General features: G+C 43.5%; 1 protein-coding gene across 1 annotated transcript in view; it reads right to left on the bottom strand.

The window, feature by feature from the left end:
• The window catches only part of LOC126484095 (UDP-glycosyltransferase UGT5-like), a 181,023-nt gene that overhangs the window by 46,116 nt on the left and 115,314 nt on the right, over positions 1-19,593 (bottom strand). Inside the window, exons 5-6 of the mRNA XM_050107470.1 lie at positions 7,766-7,988; positions 2,270-2,489 (exon numbers count right to left, since the gene is read on the bottom strand). Coding sequence (XP_049963427.1) covers positions 2,270-2,489; positions 7,766-7,988 — 443 coding nt within the window. The remainder of the gene's footprint in view (positions 1-2,269; positions 2,490-7,765; positions 7,989-19,593) is intronic.

Genomic DNA, 19,593 nt, shown 5'->3' with positions numbered 1-19,593 from the left:
ATAGAGGCGGGGTTGCAGAAGAAACATAAACTAGCTGCAGCATTCATAGACCTAACAGCAGCCTATGATACAGTTTGGAAACAGGGGCTCATGTACAAATTAATCTGTGCCGTCCCCTGCAAGAAAACAACCAACCTCATCGAAGATATGTTGTCAAATAGAACTATCCAAGTAATAATAGGGAATGAGAGAAGTAAACAGATGAAACTCAATAATGGACTCCCACAAGGCTCTGACCTTGCGCCCCTTCTTTTCAGCCTTTACATCGCTGACATGCCTGCAACCAGATCGCGCAAATTTGGTTATGCTGACGACTGGGCTCTAGCAACAGCCCACAGAAACATAGACACTGCCGAAGATATCCTTACGAGTGACCTAAGGATTCTCAGCGAGTACTTTAGAAAATGGAGGCTACAACCTAGTGCTACAAAGACGGAAGTACCTGCCATTTGAACAATAAAATGGCCAACAGAGAACTACATGTATATCTAGACGGGAAATTACTAAATCACAACAAACACCCAAAGTACCTTGGGGTTGCCCTAGATAGGACACTAACATTCAAAGAACACCTGACGAAAACTGCAGCGAAACTTAAAACACGCAACAACATATTGCAGAAGCTCTGTGGCACCACTTGGCGCTCCACAGCATCTACCTTAAGAACATCCGCACTTGGCTTGGTGTATCCAGTGGCAGAATACTGTGCCCCAGTGTGGCTCAACAGCAAACACACACACGTGGTAGATAGCCAACTTAATGCAACAATGCATGTTATATCAGGCACAATCAGGCCAACTCCTACAGTGCGGCTGCCCGTTCTCAGTAACATAGCCCCACCTAACCTGCGCCGAGAACACGATCTGGTTAGAGAATTTCAAAAAATCATGACCAATCCTCAATTACAAATCCATGAAAATACTCACGACATCCAAGGAAACCGACTCCGGTCTAGGCATCCTCCACTAAAGACCGCACAGGCGCTGCACCAAACCAACTTTAAAATTGTGGTGTGCATACTGTAAGACCTTCGGTACGCACACCATCAGATTATTTGACTTGTCGCTCTAACGAAGTAGGCGAGTGTCAGCAATATAATAACTTGATTAATTTTCACACACATTTATTAAAATAATTAAAAGCATGAAATTACTTAACTTGATTCTGGATGCTATTTACAATTGACAATCTGAAGTTCCTTTGGTCTTGGTACGTTAATCTTATTCTCACATATCTCTCATACTTGACAAAGTGTCTATACATTTCTCTTCATGGCTATGTACAGGAATATGATAATCTTATTAGGCGCAGACTGAAACTTGACTATAGACTAATGCAGACAAATGCAGACTGATGCAGACTGCCTAATTGGAGGTCTGTACACTCGTTATAATACCTCACGCGTTCAGGTATCACTGCGCGAGTGTGATCCGCGAGGGGAAAAAGTTCTACGTTAGCAGCAATCTCATTGGCTGCGTTACATATTAATACGCGGATCGGCGGAAGCAGAATTTGGTCCGTCTCTATGGCAGCGCCATCTCGTAGTGCGGAGACGGACGAGCGCTGCGCCTGCGCTGTTGTGCTTAGCGGGGCGCGCTCTAGTGGGAAAGTTGTCTACGCGCTGACTACGCGGAACTACGTACACAACAAAAATAAATGACCGATGGAAAGAGGAATGGGAGAGCAGAACAGCAGTAATCTGCCACAGTATAAAAGGATTTGATTGCGCTCGCAAAGTTTGGTCAACTCTTAATCGCATCAGAACCAACTGTGAGAGATGCGCCGACTCCTTACACAGATGGGGTAAACTCCCTTCGGCCGCTTGCGACTGTGGCGCTGAGAGACAGACGGTCAAACACATCGTGCAGGAATGTCCACTAAGGGCACATGAGGGCGACCCACCGGATTTCCTAATGGCGACCCAAGAGGCAATCGACTATATATTTTCTAAGCTGGACGTTTGTGATTGCTCTTCTGTGAGTGTAAATTTACAATTGGTGGTGTCCTTATATACAAACTGTTATTTACTGCTCTGTTTATACATATGTGATTCTTTTTTTTTTAATCATGTTGTTTCAGTAATTTTTTACTGTAATGTTATGAGCCATACGCTAAATAAATGAAATTTACACGCGTAACTGCAAGGGACCGTGGCCGTATACTCTTCGGAGGCAAACACAAAGATGGACTGTTCGTCAGAAACGCAGCAGACGTGCATTACCGCACTGTCAACCGGAGCCGCTTAGCAGCCGTTGGCGCGCTGACGTACCTGGCATCGTTGAGCAGCGCGTCCAGGGCGGAGCTGAACGTGTCGTCCGTGAGGTCCTGGTACTCCAGCAGGAGGCCGGTGCCCCTCCTGGCCGCCCTCGCCGCATTGGCCACCTGGTCACCGCCGAACGGGATGGCCAGCACCGGCACGGCGGCCATCGTCGCCTCCACCATGCTCATCTGACCGCCGTGAGTGATGAACACACGCGTCTTAGGGTGGTCTGGAACACAGGGGCAGCACGTCGCTGGTCAGTTGTTGTCACTTTCACTTTATTTGTTTCATTATAAACAACACGTGACAAGCGACAGGTCTTGCGGCGAGGCGGGTTGCTCTCTCACCATCCTTTAAACAATCTGTCCACCTACCTGGACGGGCTTCAAGTTGTCTGTCCCTTCACTCTGCGATGCTGGATATTGGTTTGGTCGACAAAAGCAGCATTGACAAAATACGACAAAATACCATCCACGCACAGGCCACATAACTCCAGTCCATGGGCAGTAAGTGAAAGTTAGATAAATAATCCACTGTTCGGGATTCTTGCATGACTCGTTTTAAAAAATGTCTAAATTTTCTTTTTTTTTAGACAACATAGTTGCGTGGAGATAACAGCGATTGGTTTACTTATCATCAATTATTCAAAATGACACCCACAATCGCATTATTTATTTTGTCGCCAACCGGTTTCAACACACGATGGGGGTCATCTCCAGGGCAGTTTGGTTACCAACCGTGCACACGCAGGGTGACGACTCCAGCGAGCGACCAAATGGTCTAAACTGCCCTGAAGATGACCCCATCGTGGGTTGAAACCAGTTGGCGACAAAATAAATAATGCGATTGTGGCTGTCATTTTGAATAATTGAGTCTAAAATTTCCTTTTAGTTAGTTTATTGTCCTTAAAACAAGGAAAATGGCTATCAAGTCCGTATTTAATACCCCGACTCCAATTATGGAATGTTACTGACTGTCTCTTTAACAAGTCCACACCCAAAAGCAGATACAAGATATTCAGTCCGACCCGATATTTTAAACATCCTAAACAGTCACTGACCCACGAGTATTTGCGACTTAACAGAGTTCGTCGTTCAGCAGTCTTCTTGTACAAAACTGCTCGCCATAATGTCTCGTAATCTGCACGAAACACGCCACGTGAAGTTTATGGACGACACGAAATCTTCACAAGCGAATATCCCGTAAATGAAGCTATTCACGAAGCCTAAACTTTCAGAAAATACTCAACACTGCAGTCACTTTTCATTAACTACCCGAGAAACGATCAAAAGCGAGGAGTTCTTCATTTTAAAACAAATTAGATTAGCGCGATTTAACATAGGTGTCTACCAGAAGACGGCTCCCGAACGACTATTTTGACTCATACATCATAGTCAAAAGCGCGGAAAACGCTGAATTCCTATTGGCTATTATGTTAGGCAGCCAATCTGAGCATCTCGAGCACTTCTATGTTCGCGGTATTTCTAATGTTCGCTAGTCACATTATCACATGTAATGTAGACTACAAATCTGGAAATCTGAAACTAAATAAAATTTAAAAATGGTTCAAATATCGCATAGGATATTACCACTATCAAATGGCTCTAAGCCCTGTTGGACTTAACATCTGAGGTCATCAGTCCCCTAGAACTGAGAACTACTTAAACCTAACTAAGCTAAGGACATCACCCACATTCATGCCCGAGGCAGGATTCGAACCTGCGACCGTAGCGGTCGCGCGGTTCCAGACTAAAGCGCCTAGAACCACTCGGCCACATCGGTCGGCTGACGGTTAGGGAGCGTCGACCATTGCTGAGAGGAACTGTAAAAAATCGCATGAAATCAACGAAAGGATTCACTCGTACCAGTAGTCCAGCTACCACAATGACTGTGCATAGGGAGTTCAAAAGAAGGGCTTCAGTTCCTCATTAAAAAAATTATGTGGTCAATGCTAAGCGGCACTCGATGTGCAGTTCTAGGGGACCAATGACCTCGGATGTTAAGTCCCATAGTGCTCAGAGACAGCCTAACCGTCAGTACATGAGGCCTGCTTCATCTTGGTTCAGCTGTGGCTGTCCTTTCACGTTTACTCTTCACAATCACACCACCAGCAGTCGGTTTGGTCATCTTTAGAAGGGTGAAAATGTCCTCAATGGATTTGTAACTCTGACTTCGAAGGTGGACGTCGCCTCTCAGCTCGATTGACCGACCCACTCTGCTGTTACTGTTTCTGTACTGATAACATAACAAACTGTCCCCGCCTCCTTTCATACTGGTGAGTCCGCTCCTCGCGTCATCTGGTAATCAATTCCGCAGTACACAGGGCTGTCCGGACACTGTTGATCGGAGAGTATATAGTCATCCGAGCCGGACACTAAGGAATACTGAACTGAACAGGTGTGTTCCAAGATGAACCGAAGGGAACAAAAGTGGTTTGTTTTTGAAGCACTTTCAAGAGAAATGTTTGTTTCTTTAGTTACATTGGATATCCCGTAGAGGATCAAAGAACAGCCAGTGCTGAATGCTATACAACAACTTGTTTACAACAATAATGAAACCAGGAAAAACAACCTGAGACACTACGCTTCATACTTCATATTGACAATTACAGGTGTCAGACGGCACGATCTGCTTATTTCACGGAGGAAAACATCGAACTAACGTCTCATTGCCCGTGTGGCTCTGATTCATCCCCTAATGACTTCTTTTCGTTCTGTAATGTAAGACAAAACACTATGCGGATGATGATTTTCATGATCGCGAGAAGCTCTTTGGTTTTGAGGTGCCAACATGACAGTGGAAGAAAGGTTGTCAGAATAGGTTCCACCGCACGGAGAAGTACATAGGTTTCAAAGGCAAATTTTTAGGCAAAACAATGAAATAGTTTACGCAGTATGCTATTGGTAAGCAGAGAAACGTAGATATACTGAAAGCGGAAGAACTCAGTATTTTGCCGGTCGAAGTGGCCGTGCGCTTCTAGGCGCTGCAGTCTGGAACCGCGAGACCGCTACGGTCGCAGGTTCGAATCTTGCCTCGGGCATGGATGTGTGTGATGTCCTTAGGTTAGTTAGGTTTAACTAGTTCTAAGTTCTAGGGGACTAATGACCTCAGAAGTTGAGTCCCATAGTGCTCAGAGCCACTTGAACCATTTTGAACACAGTATTTATATTCCACAATAATATTTATTTTATGGCTGGGAAACTGCGTTCAACTTTTTAGACCATCTTCAGACTATTTAAGAATAAACCGGTAATAAGTTTTATAGTCCTACCCTAACACATAACGCAGTAAGTAGAAGGAAGAGACAGTACTTAGCTGTAAACTAAAATCCAGGAACTAGACAGCAGATTTCTGTACGAGAAATACTGTTGCCCATACTCTGTGAAAAAAAAAAAAAAAAAAAAAAAATCCAACTCCAGAACAAAGTGGAATCCACAGATTATCCTTCAATTTGTGCGGCAAATTATATGTATGTCAGTCAGTTAGGGCTATAACTGACTGAACTGATTGAACATGAAAGGAGCTGGAGACTGAAAAATAAAGATTCCACCTTTGCTGAGTATGTCTCGGATGAATGTTATTCTTATGATATAAATGTTATGTTCTCCATAGACCAAATAAAGGTAGAAAACTAACATTATCTGACACTCTGGCTATCAATAAAGAACAGTGACAGACCCATGACTTAATCCTCCATGTTCAAGTACAGTTCCGTTATTCATCCTTGCTAAAGTAGTAGCAGCCACTTAATATTCTCCCTATCGTAAGACAACATGCTTATCATAAATAGTATAGCCGTTCGCGACTCCCCACACTGTACTGATCCTTCCTCCCCTTTGACTCCTGTCTCCCTTTTTGCCCACAGTTTGCCCATACTATCCATATAACAGAGTAGTCTGAGCCCAAATATTCCCTTATCTACTGTTGCGGCATGTACATTCTCATACTTTCAATCTTCGAGTATAATATGCCATAAGATTCGTTTGCTTGTAGTTTTTTTGTGTGTTTTAGTATGCCTATACATTACGTACAGATACATAGTGATATAAGATCACATATCTTTCGAAAAACAGTCTGTTTACAGCTATTGATTCTAACTGATGTTGTGTGGACTGTCCGTTTACTTTCAAGCTGTCTAACGATGTTCTAGAAAGGCAAAAGCAGGTCCAGAACGAACTATAAAATAAATATGATTGCGGAAAGCCAATACTGTGTAATTCAGTTTTTAAAATAAAATTATTTACACTGATAACATTCCGGCCACTGCATAGAGACAATGGATGCCGCCTGGTGGCGTTGTAGGCACGTGACACGGTAACAGAAGTGTGTAGACGGAGCCGACACGGACGGGGGTGGGGGGTGGGGGGAGGGGGAATCACCCTACCGAAGATATGGGCTGCAAATGGGGAAATACACTGACATAAGCGATTTTGACAAACGGCAGATTATTATTACGCAAATCCTGTGAACGAGTATCTAGTAAACGGCGAAGCTGGTATAATGGTCACGTGCTTCTGCCGTGAGCATCTACAGAAAGAGGTAGAAGGACAGTGAAACTAGAACTAGCCGGTAAATGGTTTTGACGTCCACAACTCTTCACAGCATGTGGAGTTCGGAAGATTGCTAGCTCTGTAAAGTAGCACAGATGGTGATCTGTGGCGTCTCTGCCGAAAGGTCACAATGCTGGTGCACAAACAAATATTTCGGAGCACGCCGTTCATCGTTCTTTGTTGAACACGGAGCTCCACAGCAGACCATTCCTACCTATTCACATGTTGGCCATTGCAGTGGGCACGGGACCATTGGGGTTCGACGGACGATCAATGGAAACGTATTGGCTCTTTGGGTGAATCACATTTTTGCTACACTAACTCGATGGTCGTCTCCACAAACGCAGTTAGCAATGCGAATGCCGCTGGCTCGAAACGCACAGCGCGCCACGGACGCAGGCTGGTGGTAGCACTATTACGCTGTGGGAGACATTCCCCTGCTCTTGTATGCGAGATGTGGTAGTAATCAAAAACACGCTGATAGCCGTGAATCATCTGCATCCCTTCGTGCTTGATGTCTTCCCCGAGGTTGATGCAATGTAATTGTCCAAGCCTCGAAGCCACAGTGCTACAGTGGTTTGGGGAGCATCGTAGAGAACTCCTATTTATGTATTGGCGACCAAATTCGCCTGATGTAAATCCCATGGGATCCATGTGGGTCGCTATTGGGGCGCCATCACCGCGTTCACAAATCAGCAGTCCATTATTTACGCGAATTACGTGACCCGTCCGTAGACATCTAATGCCGAATATCTCCACAAACATATCAGTTGTTGGATCTTTGATACACAGAATCAGTAGTTCGTCCCAAAGACCGCCAAACAAGCTATTAAGCTGCTGGTCATAATGTTGAGGCTCATCAGTGTATACCAGTAATGTTCTTACTTCATTATTTAGGATAAGAACTTAGAAGGCAGCCCTGATATCGTGTAGCGCAGATAAGCAGCTGACTCACTGAGCACGTCATTCTGCGGCAGCCACGTGGTCGATTTGACGTTGTCCGGCAGCGGCGGCAGGCCGGAGGCGTCCACCTTCCAGAGCACGCGCTGCTCCAGCCTGGAGAACGTGTCCAGCACCGCCCGCAACTTCTCCGAGGAGAACCAATCCGCACGGATCTTGCTGCCGAGACTGAAGTACACCACGCCCGCCGGGCTGCCGTCCATGAATTTCTGAATTTCCTACAACAGCAACAGCATCATTAGTGGAACACTTCTTCACACCCGAAGTTGAGTAGAATCAGTGTTATAGGTACAACAAAGGTCTGCTCACTAAGGTACTGCGGGAGACAATCCAAAACGTCATTTACCTTATACCTATAGTCGAGAGTCTGCGTATTTTAGCAGTCGGTCGCGGTCTTATTAAAGAAAACATGCTGTCATACAATACTGGCCATTAAAATTGCTGCACCAAGAAGAAATGCAGATGATAAACGGGTATCCATTGGACAAATATATTACACTAGATCTGACATGTGATTACATTTTCACGCAATTTGGTGCATAGATCCTGCGAAATCAGTACCCAGATCAACCACCTCTGGCCGTAATACCGGCCTTGATACGCCTGGGCACTGAGTCAAACAGAGCTTGTATGGCGTGTAGAGGTACAGCTGCCCATGCAGCTTCAACACGATAACACACTTCATCAAGGGTAGTGACTGGCGTATTGTCACGAGCCAGTTGCTCGGCCACCACTGACCATACGTTTTCAATTGGTGAGAGATCTGGAGAATGTGCTCGTCAGGGGAGCAGTCGAACATTTTCTGTATCCAGAAAGGCCCGTACAGGACCTGCAACTTGCAGTCGTGCATTATCCTGAGCCACAGGTCGTAACACATCTGAAATGTAACGTCCACTGTTCTATGTGCCGTCAATGCGAACAAGAGGTGACCGAGACGTGTAGCCAATGGCACCCCATACCATCACGCCGGGTGATACGCCAATATGGCGATGACGAATACACGCTTCCAATGTGCGTTCACCGCGATGTCGCCAAACACGGATGCGACCATCATGATGCTGTAAACAGAATCTGGATTCATCCGAAAAAATGACGTTTTTCCATTTGTGCACCCAGGTTTATCGTTGAGTACACCATCGCAGGCGCTCCTGTCTATGATGTATCGTCAAGGGTAACTGCAGCCACGGTCTCCGAGCTGATAGTCCATGCTGCTGCAAACCTCGTCGAACTGTTCGTGCAGATGGTTGTTGTCTTGCAAACGTCCCCATCTGTTGACCCAGGGATCGAGACGTGGCTGCACGATCTGTTACAGCCATGCGGATAAGATGCCTATCATCTCGACTGCTAGTGCTACGAGGCCGTTGGCATCTAGCATGGCGTTCCGTATTACCCTCCTGAACTCACCGATTCCATATTCTGCTGACAGTCATTGGATCTCGACCAACACGAGCAGCAATGTCGCGATACGATAAACCGCAATCGCGATAGGCTACAATCCGACCTTTATCAAAGTAGGAAACGTGATGGTACGCATTTCTCCTCCTTACACGAGGCATCACAACAACGTTTCGCCAGGCAACGCCGGTCAACTGCTGTTTGTGTATGAGAAATCGGTCGGAAACTTTCCTCATGTCAGCACGTTTTAGGTGTTGCCACCGGCGCCAACCTTGTGTGAATGCTCTGAAAAGCTAATCATTTGCATATCACAGCATCTTCTTCCTGTCGGTTAAATTTCGCCTCTGTAGCGCATCATCTTCGTGGTGTAGCAGTTTTAATGGCCAGTAGTGTATACAACAATATATTAGTAATTTCCTTTTTTCTTTTTTCCTTTCTTTGAAAAAACTACTTTTTAGTGCAAAAAAAAATTTTTTTTGACTGACTATAAAGCGTCTTATTTATGATGAGGAAAAGACTCACGTATATGACACATACAGTCATAATGCGTAAAGTCTTGAGTAATCAGTTCAGATTGGTTGTTTGGTTGATTGATTTGGGTGAGGGGACCAAACGGCGAGGTCATCGGTCCCAACGGATTAGGGAAGGATGGGGAAGGAAGTCGGCCGTGCCCTTTCAAAGGAACAATCCTGGCATTTGCCTGAAGCGATTTAGGGAAATCATGGATAAGTTGAATCAGGTTTGCCGGAGGCGGGTTTGAACCGTCGTCCTCCAGAATACGACTCCAGTGTGCTAACCTCTGTGTCACCTCGCTCGGTAATCAGTTCAGTAAATGACTTAGTTTTGTGAAGCAATATCCGTCTTTTGTCAGACACACTTCACTTGTCATTTCCATCTTCACCTTTTCTCCTCCTAGAGGCGATCTGTTAAGAGGCCTGCGTCAATGGAAGTTTCTTTAAGTGACAATAATTATTCATTTTTGTTCAAACATTGTGCCATACTCTTTAATTTTGTGCAACTAATACCCACGTTACTGACATGTTTTACAGTGGAAATGCGGGTAAATCTGATGGTGTGAAGGCGAATAACCAATTTGGGCAATGTCTGTTTACCCATCATTACTGGTTCACTTTAGATATTCGAAGCTGGCACAGTGGCTAAAATAAGGAACCAAGTCAGTTACTCCAGAAACGTAAAATATTTCATTCAAATTGAAGATATTCTATTCAGCGTGAGTTTAACTCTCCAGTAGTGTTAAACTGGCGACCGCTCGTAGGACAGTTGAAATAGTTCATTAATATGACGTATATGTAATTTTGATTCAAAAGTGTGTGTTTCTATCTACCGATGACTCGTACGTGTGAAGTTAATCTGATCTGTGAGTTCTGAAAGGGTGAAAAATATATTTTAAAAAGAAAACTAAATTCATGTTAAAACAATAAAATCAAGAAAAAGGCACGAAAAAGGTGAAATTATAACTCATAAATTGTTGTGAAGACGTCATTGCTAATGTCTACAACATAAGGTAAGCCAATATACATTGCTCATTCAGCCGTAGTACTAGTCCGGGCTTCGGTAGCAGTAAAATCTTCTTAGTTGAGACTTAAATTTCGAAAAATTAGCTGTATATATATTTTTTTATTTAGTACGTAGCCACAACGCGTTTTTCAAAAGAACCGCAAGACGGCAGTTAACGTTTCTAAGCACAAGCAGTTTCAGTAGTGTCTTGCATTTGTTTCACACAGAAGTATTTTATGACGTTGAGCGGCGCGCCAATACCATCTGTGAACTGTTTACAACTAAGCTGCTTCACAATAAGTAATAGATCCGTCAGACTGTATTGTACGGTAGTATAATCAGCACTTCAGCACAAGCTGTTATAGATGAATTAGGACAAATCCTGAAAGTCTTGACACAAGATGTGCATAAACGACAAGAAAATGTCTAAACTCATCTTAATGATGAGACAGGAAAAACGGAAAAGGAATTAAACGCAGTAAAGAGGCAGGTGAGGAATGACACATCCCAGGTGGCTGAAGTAGCTCGGACTTATGAAGTTTATTACAGTACAGTACCCTCTGAAAATTGTTATGTTGATGAAATGTATGGAGTAATTTGTAGCCACAATATTATGCAAGTAGAAGTATGGGGCAGAGCCATATTTTTATGTTATTTTGCTGGACAAAAGTTTACCCAAATACAAACACTTCATATTTTCAATTTAATAACAAGCATAATAACGAAAATGAGAAAAACTACAACAAGAGATGCGGTGCAAGTTATTTCTCGCAGCAGCAAGTAAAGTTTTGTTGACGTGCTACGAAGACGTTAATTCGGTGATGTAAGCGATGACGAGACTACTGAATTCCACACGCCATGCAGGGTATCATGCAGGTGTATCAATAAAATTAGATTGACAGTAACCAAAATGGTTACACAATACACTGAACATGACATATTACGCTTGCTATGACACCTTACACAAACAACGAACCACCAGAATGGATGGGGGCAGTTCAGATCTAAATCAGTTATTTGCTAGCATATTCAGCTACCAAGAAGATTAAACGACTGTGTTCACACCGTGGTGTTAAAAAACACGTTCACCAGGTACAGAAAAAAAAGTGAACACCATGCATCGAAATTAAAATTCTTTATATGGGGTCATATTTATTACTATTTCAGTTAGGTACCGCTGAATGCTTTAAAATTATGGATGAACTAAGGCAAAATAAAAGTGAACAGGTATTGTCCTACTCTCTTGAAGTGAATGATGTCCTAGGTTTTCTCTAAGACACTTTACCTACGTTCTACTAAATGAAACTTAACACTGTTTTGTAAGTAACTGGAATTGGTGGCGACTTGGTGTTATTCAGTAGATACACATTTGTTGTGGTAAGGATAGGTATACGGTCATTAATTTTTAGGATAAGTCTGTAAAAGGGGATCCGTGTCAAACAACACGGCCCAAATAAGTATTTAGATGCAGGTTGGTCGAGAGTGTGGAATATTGGAAGTGGACGAATGGATCGCCCGGAATGTAACTGATTGGTATGTAAACAGGCATTTTTATAAAATGAGTATGCAGCAAGGGAGATACTGTTTCATGTAGAGAAGGTTAGGTCATTTATCTATGTTAGCCAAAATATAAATACCTGAAGCGTCAGAGGTTTGAATGAATAAGTAATACGGTAACAAACGTCTATACGGATCTAAGTTAAACTGTGTCAAATGATAATATGACTAATATGATTACTCTTGTCTGAAGCCTTGATCAGAAAACTTCAAGTATTGTTCATTGACAGCCATATTTCGAAAATATTTCATTTATACAATACAGATCAAAGCAAGCTTCTTACCATGTAACTCACCAGTAGAGTCAAACATTCTATTGGTGTAACTTAGTGAAACTATGGGACGTATGCAACAGTCGACTGGATATTTATTTATTTATTCCGTGTTGGCGAACAATGGCCCACGTGAAAGTTCCAGTCGCTTCTCTTTTGTCCTATTTTCCTTCCAGAGTCTTACACCCTTTCACCACATCTCTGTTTTCCATTCTTCAGAGCACTTCGCATTCGTTGTCTGACTGCTCCTGCCTCGGTCTCCTTCTACACCTAACATTTTCCTCTCTAAAATATCTGCTTCTTCTTATATTTCGTGTATCTCTCAATATTTTTAGCTGCTGTGACTTGGTTGCTTGTTAATTTCTTTTCCCAGTGATAGTTCAAAATAATGTTTTGTCAGTCTATTGTCATTCACACTGTATAAAGTCCAACTAATGTCAGTCTTGTTTCTGTTATTTTTCTTAGCTTTTTGTTGCCCGTTTTCCACGATTCTTATTAGATCTAAATTATTCGTCATGATTCTTCCTCTATTTCTGTCTAATTTATATCTGAGCGATAGGCATTCACTTGCGTAGAGACATTCCGGATTCTTTGCCTTTCTTGATACGAACTTTTTATTGCAAATAATTTATTTTTTTGTGATCGTTACGCTCTATACGTTTTGTACCCTCTTTCATTTATGAAAAATAACCCATTTTCTTGACTCATCTCTTCCTGATATTTGAACCATTCTGACTGACCACGGCCTGTCTGTAAAAATTCTGGTAGCGATGCCTTTTTTATGTTTTTAATAAATTTGTTTTCCGCTACAGAGATTCCTAAATCAGCTTTACTGTCTGTCTCTTCCTAGAGACTGTCTTGTATTTCTGCATCTGCTAGATTTTCAGGCAGTACAACAAAATCATCTGCAAATGCCTGGCAGTTCACTTCCAATAACTGAGTTGGTCAGTTTCGAGACATGTCATGCCGTAAGTACTAAAACAAAAATTCGTATTATATTTCACGGAATTGACGGTTATTCGCTTAATATATGAATAAAAACTGTGTACTCTGATTCGCGGGAGTTGACGGGGGCAGAGGGGTGGGGTTGGTGGGGGTCCCCACACCCTACCCTTGTAGACGCTTATGTCGATACACTGTTTTTTACTTCCCAGTTTCACTGGAGATACGTGATATTGTTTTAAATTTTATTTCCAAATTCTTACAATTTATTGTAACACACAGCTTCAGAGAACTGGAGACAAGCTGCCACCTTGTCTTGGGAAAGGTATTTATTTTATGGACTTTACTTTTTCGACTGTACCTGCAAGCGTTTCACGCATTAGACACGTCAGTGTAGTTTTATTTATTTTTATTAACTTATTAATTTATTTCACCTGGCAAGCTGAGGCCGTCAGGTACAGGATAGAGAAGCAAATAGCTCAACAGAGAAAAGGCCACTGTACCTGACGAGATACCAATACCAGTCTACAAAGATTATGCGAAAGAACTCGCTCGTTTTCTAGTAGCAGACTACCGTAGGGCACTGGAGAAGCAAAATGTTCCAAACTGTTGGAAAAAAGCGCAGCTCATTCCCGTTTCCAAGAAGTGTCGTCGAACAGATGGTCGAAGCTATAAATCCATATCTGTGACTTTTGCCTATTGTAGAATTTGCGAACAAGTTTTATGCTTGCATATCATGTAATTTCTGGAGACCGAAAACCACCTCTGCAGGTTAACGTATGTGTCGGAAACAGCGATATTGGATAACTCAGTTCACCCTGTTCGCCCACGAGACCCAGAAATCAACACATACTGGCGCCCCAGTTCATGACGAGTTCCTTGACTTCCGTAAAGCATTCGATATAGTTTCGCACTGCCGCCTAATCAACTAAATAAGACCGTGTGGAATAACAGACCAGCCTTGTGATTGGATTGAAGAGTCTAGCATACAGAACACATCACGTCATACTCACAGGAAATAAATCTTTAGAATGAAAGTAACTTCGGGCGGCCGCTAGGGATTGTTATAGGACCATTACTTTTCACAGAATATAAAAATGACCGAGTGGGAGACCTCTGGGGTTCCACTAGGCTTTTCCTCGGTGATGCTGTACTAAGCAGAGAAACCGCAACGCAGATAAATTTTAACGAAATACAGGAAGACATGCAGAGGATCGACACTTGGTACACGGATTGGCAGTTCACGTTCAACATATATAAATTTAACATATTGCGTATATGTGGACAGAAAGACACTTTTTTGTATGATTACACGGGAGCAGAACAACTTGCTGAGTCCAGTGCCTTGTCCTCGAAGTCTTCCATGAACAATTTATCTACCAGAGAGAAGAGAGGGCTTCCCATAGCAACTCCATCAATCTGCTCTTAAAATTCACCATTAAATTGAAAGTAAGATAACAAAAGCACATATTCAAATAAGGCCGTGATGTTCTTATCAAAATGTTGGCTGATAAGAGATAAAGAGCCCTTTAAGGCTACATTGGTATATAATGACACCACGTCAAAACTGACGAGCACATCCGTACTATTTAGCCCGACATTTCGTAGTCTCTGAAGAAAATCCATAGAATTACAAATGTGGTGACTACATTTCTTACCAATGGTTTATCATTTCCAGGCCACGTCTGTGCACTGGTGAGGTGGCCATTGTTTCCACCAGTGCCAGTATCTGGCGCAAAGTTTTCTCCAGCCTGGTGGCGATGGGTCGGTCTTTCCCTAGTCCTCCCAAATGAGTTTTGGCCGTAGCCTACATGACTGGCTTAAACGGTTGTAGCTTAACATGGTGGTGGGTATTCTGCAGCACCCATTGCAAAGACACTTGTAAAAGTCCTCCGGAAGCAGCACCTCACAAAAGCTCTATTACTCGGAGCAGCAAATGGCCAATGAAAAGGCTACACTTTCCTCCCGACTCTGATTAGATGGAATGCGTCAAATAATTTCGGAAATCATTTTGGACGCTCGCAAATTAGAGGGGTAGGCCGCCAGCCCTCGTGGCGAGTAAAGTCGTCTGCTCTCTGGGGCAAGATTGGCGTTCTCTTAGAGTATTTCATAAGTTTCGAGTAGGCGAGCCTTTGTGATCAACCCAGTTCTTTCTTGTAGTACAGAAAATCGAAGCAATCCGAATGTGTGTTTCCTTGAGCGAATTTCGAGTTCAGCCTTTCTGACTTTTCTAGAAAAGTGTTGCACTTTAGCAATCGTACAGATGCTCGATAGAGAGAGAGAGAGACAAAAAATTTGGATTTGGAGCTGAGTAGCTAACTGGTCGGCAGTGTTTAACTGAACGAAGTGGACTTGGCAATAGTTTCACTGAAGCAATGAATGTCGCTTGTTTCCGTGCAAATTTGAGTGTGTTGTTTTTTTTAAATTTATTTACAACATGTCCCATTACAATACCTGTAATACTGCATGTCCACTGATCAGCCAGAACATTATGACCACCGATCTACTATCGATATGAACCCGACCAGACGATGGCAGTGACACCTGGCGAACAGTACATGTAGTATGTGAACAGTACATGTAGTATCAGTGAGCATGTTATCCGTGTGTAGAATGGGGAAGGCGCGCGACCTATTTTAGTCCGACCGAGGGCAGATTGTGATGCCCTGGAGGTTCGGCACGAGCATTTCGAAAACAGCACGACTTGTCGGGTGTTCGAGGAGTGCTGTGGTGAGTGTGTTAAAGATGTGGCGAAACCAAGGTGAAACCACGTACAGACGTCGTGAGGTTGGAAGGCAACTCTTCATTACAGATGTCGGACGTCGTACGCTCGGCAGAATGCTAGAACAGGACAGGCGGCGCCTTGTAGCGGAACTAACATCAGACTTTAATGCTGGGCAAAGTACAAGCTTTTCTGGACACACAGTGAACCGAACACTCCTAACGATGGTCCTCTGCAGCTGGCGACCCATGCATGTCCCAATATTAACACCACGATATCGGCACTGGACGATGGCGCAGTGGCAGAGCAGTGAACAGTGTGACGAGTCCCGATACCTTCTACACCATGCCGATTGGATGGCGAGAATCCGTCGTTTTCCAGGGGGACATCTCCTTGACACCTGTATTACAGGACGGAGCCAAGCTGGCAGCGGCTCCATTATGCTCTGGGGAACATCCACGTGGGACTCTATGGGACACGTGAAGCTCGCGCAAAGCACCATAACGGCCAAGGAGTATCTTACACTGGTTGCAGACCACGTACACCCCTTCTTGACAATCATGTTGTGATGGAGTGGTTCGAGGAACACAGTGGCGCGTTCCACTTGATGATGTGGGCCCCCAACTCGCCAGATCTGAACCCGATCAAACACATCTGGGATGTGACTGGACGTGGCGTCAGAACTCATCCCTCCCCCCCCCCCCCCCCCCCGCGGAATTTACGGGGATTAAGGATTAAGTAACTTGTGTGTGCAGGTCTGGTGACAACTCCCTCCAGCGATCTACCACGGTCTCACTGCTTCCATACCACGACGCGTCGCCACTGTTATCCAAGCCGAAGGTGGACAAACAGGCTATTAGGTAGGTGGTCGTAATGTTCTGGCTGATCACTGTATGTATTGTGTGTGTGTGTGTGTGTGTGTGTGTGTGTGTGTGTGTGTGTGTTCAAATGGCTCTAAGCCAGGGGTCTCCAAACTTTTTAGTCCGCAGGCCACTTTGACTCCTCCACGAAGTCATAAGGGCCAAGATCTACCTAGTGGGATTAAAGCACCCTAGCACTCAATGATTACCGTAATGTAAGGCTAAAGGAAAGATGAAATCGCAAAAATCTAAGGTTGTGCGAATAGCTAGCACTGAAACGAACTATGATATTTATTTAATTACATAATTTTGATTGGTGGACGTACCTGACCGAAATTCTGGCGTATTCTATTCTGGCGAATTTCACCGAAAAAAAGTATGTCACTGCACATTCTTCACGAAAGCGTCCTGCAAAGTTAACGATATCTCAAAATCATTGTTAGCAACACTATTACTGCAAGACGTAACAGAGGTAGAGTACGTCAACGCATTGTTATTTCAAACGGCGCAACAATAAGTTTAGTTATGCAGTCTTGTAGCGAGTAGCAAAGCCAGAGCATATATTTGATAGTTCTGTTGCGTGAGTGTGTCCACGTTGCGAGTGTCTCGCGGGTTTTTTAGTGTTTTATGCGCTCTACTAGTAGGTGAGTCGACGAAGTGTGGGACAATTCAAAGTCTGAATTCGAAGAGACAAGGAAAATCTGAAAATCGAAATACGTATAGCACGACTTTTCACTTTTTTCACCGTATTTTAAACATGCCAAACATTCAGTCAGCAAAATTAGATTCCGTTTCTTGTAACTTTCGCAATTGAAGCTTTGGGAGCTTTAAAAATTAATTTTGAATCACGTTTTTCAGAAATCGATGCAAATTCAAACGATACCAAGATATTTCAAAATCCCTTTGACGTCGTTATCGAAGCGTTACCCGCAGAACTTCAGTTTCAAATGATTGATTTGCAATGTAGCGACTTTTTTAAAGAAAAACATTCAAAGTCAACATTACTGGAATTTTATAAGTGTCTTCCATCCACACAGTTTCTAATGATTTTCTCTACCAGCAAACTTGATCCACAACTGGAGGTAATTATGAAAGGAAAGTTACAGCTACATAAAAGTCACTAATTATCACAAAGAAGTCAAATTTTTTACGTGAATACTCTAACACTGTGAGTTTTCAAGATATAAATTAATTACAGTTATTTTTGTACATCAGCAACAACTAAAATATCCAATATCATTATGTACACCAGGTATTGTATTTTCTTTAAATTGCCTTTAAATAAAAATATTTTATACGATTTACTTGCTATGTGTATTTTACAACGCAATCAAAAGAAAGCCTCGCTTAAGAAGCATCTTCCATAATGATTGATTACTAAGGCTAGTCGCCGAAGTACCGTCCATTTGAAAGACTTGCATCAGACACGTGAGTAGATATTGGTCGCGACAGGCCTCGAAACTCAATTTTTGGCAGTACAAGCACCACCTCAAATATTTGACGAGCCGGACACCGGGGATGTCCGGCCAGCTAACGCGGTCCGGTTTGCCGGCATCGCGGGCCGTTTTCGGCCCGCGGCCCGTACTTTGGAGACCCCTGCTCTAAGCACTGTGGGATTTAACATCTGAGGTCATCAGTCCCCTAAACTTAGAACTACTTAAACCTAACTAACCTAAGGACATCACACACATCCATGCCCAAGGCAGGATTCGAACCTGCGACCGTAGCAGGCACGCGGTTCCGGACGGATGCGCCTAGAACCGCTCTTCCACAGCGGCCGGCTGTATGTGTGTGTAGTCGAGTGGAGTGGAATCTTTGTCTTGTATGATGATGAAGAGAGAAGGGAGAAGGTGAAACCCGGTGCTGGCACATAGCCTATACCTGGCGAATAGCCACCAAGCCCCACGATGCCATCCGACAGACGGATTATCACCAACAGTGTCAATGCCCTTACTTGATGAGACGCTGTGGAGAGGTTTGGTATTTAAACCAGGCCATTGGCACAAAGTCTGGCGATGTGGAACTTTACACCACCAACTCTTCTCCCCTTGCCGACCAAATATTGGCACTGATTTTTTTTTTTTTTTTTTTTTCCGACATCAGGATTCGAACCGCCTTACCACGTAGACGAGCGCCACCGCACAACAGTGCGTTAGCGACCTCGCACACGGGAGTTGCTTGTGTAGCTTTTCTGCGTTATTTCTCTGTTGTATTTAAACTGTACTGTATCCCTGATAGTTGCTCTAGTATACTGGTGGAAATCGGGGCAGTGTATTCAACTGTTAGCCGTGAACACACTCCAGTCCAGCGGTCGGTTCTTGCTTTCTTCCTGCGAACAGTTACATTCCTATAGGGCATTTGCTTATTGACTTTGCAAGAGTGAAAATTTTTATCGCTGTCTTACGGATGAAAGCAATGCTGGCGACGCTTATTCGGACTGGTTTTACATGTGTAACGTGGTAGAGAATATATCCGGGTCTGCCAATAAACCTTTGCGATTAAATCTATGGAGCTACGCGTCGCGTAGTTTGTCTTGCACGGCGCACACTGCACAAAG

This window comes from Schistocerca serialis, chromosome 6 (genome assembly GCF_023864345.2).
Source record: "Schistocerca serialis cubense isolate TAMUIC-IGC-003099 chromosome 6, iqSchSeri2.2, whole genome shotgun sequence".
In the NCBI taxonomy this organism is placed as follows: Eukaryota; Metazoa; Arthropoda; class Insecta; order Orthoptera; family Acrididae; genus Schistocerca; species Schistocerca serialis.
The sequence above is the reverse complement of the archived record's forward strand: the minus strand, read 5'-3'. Positions and strand labels throughout refer to the sequence as shown.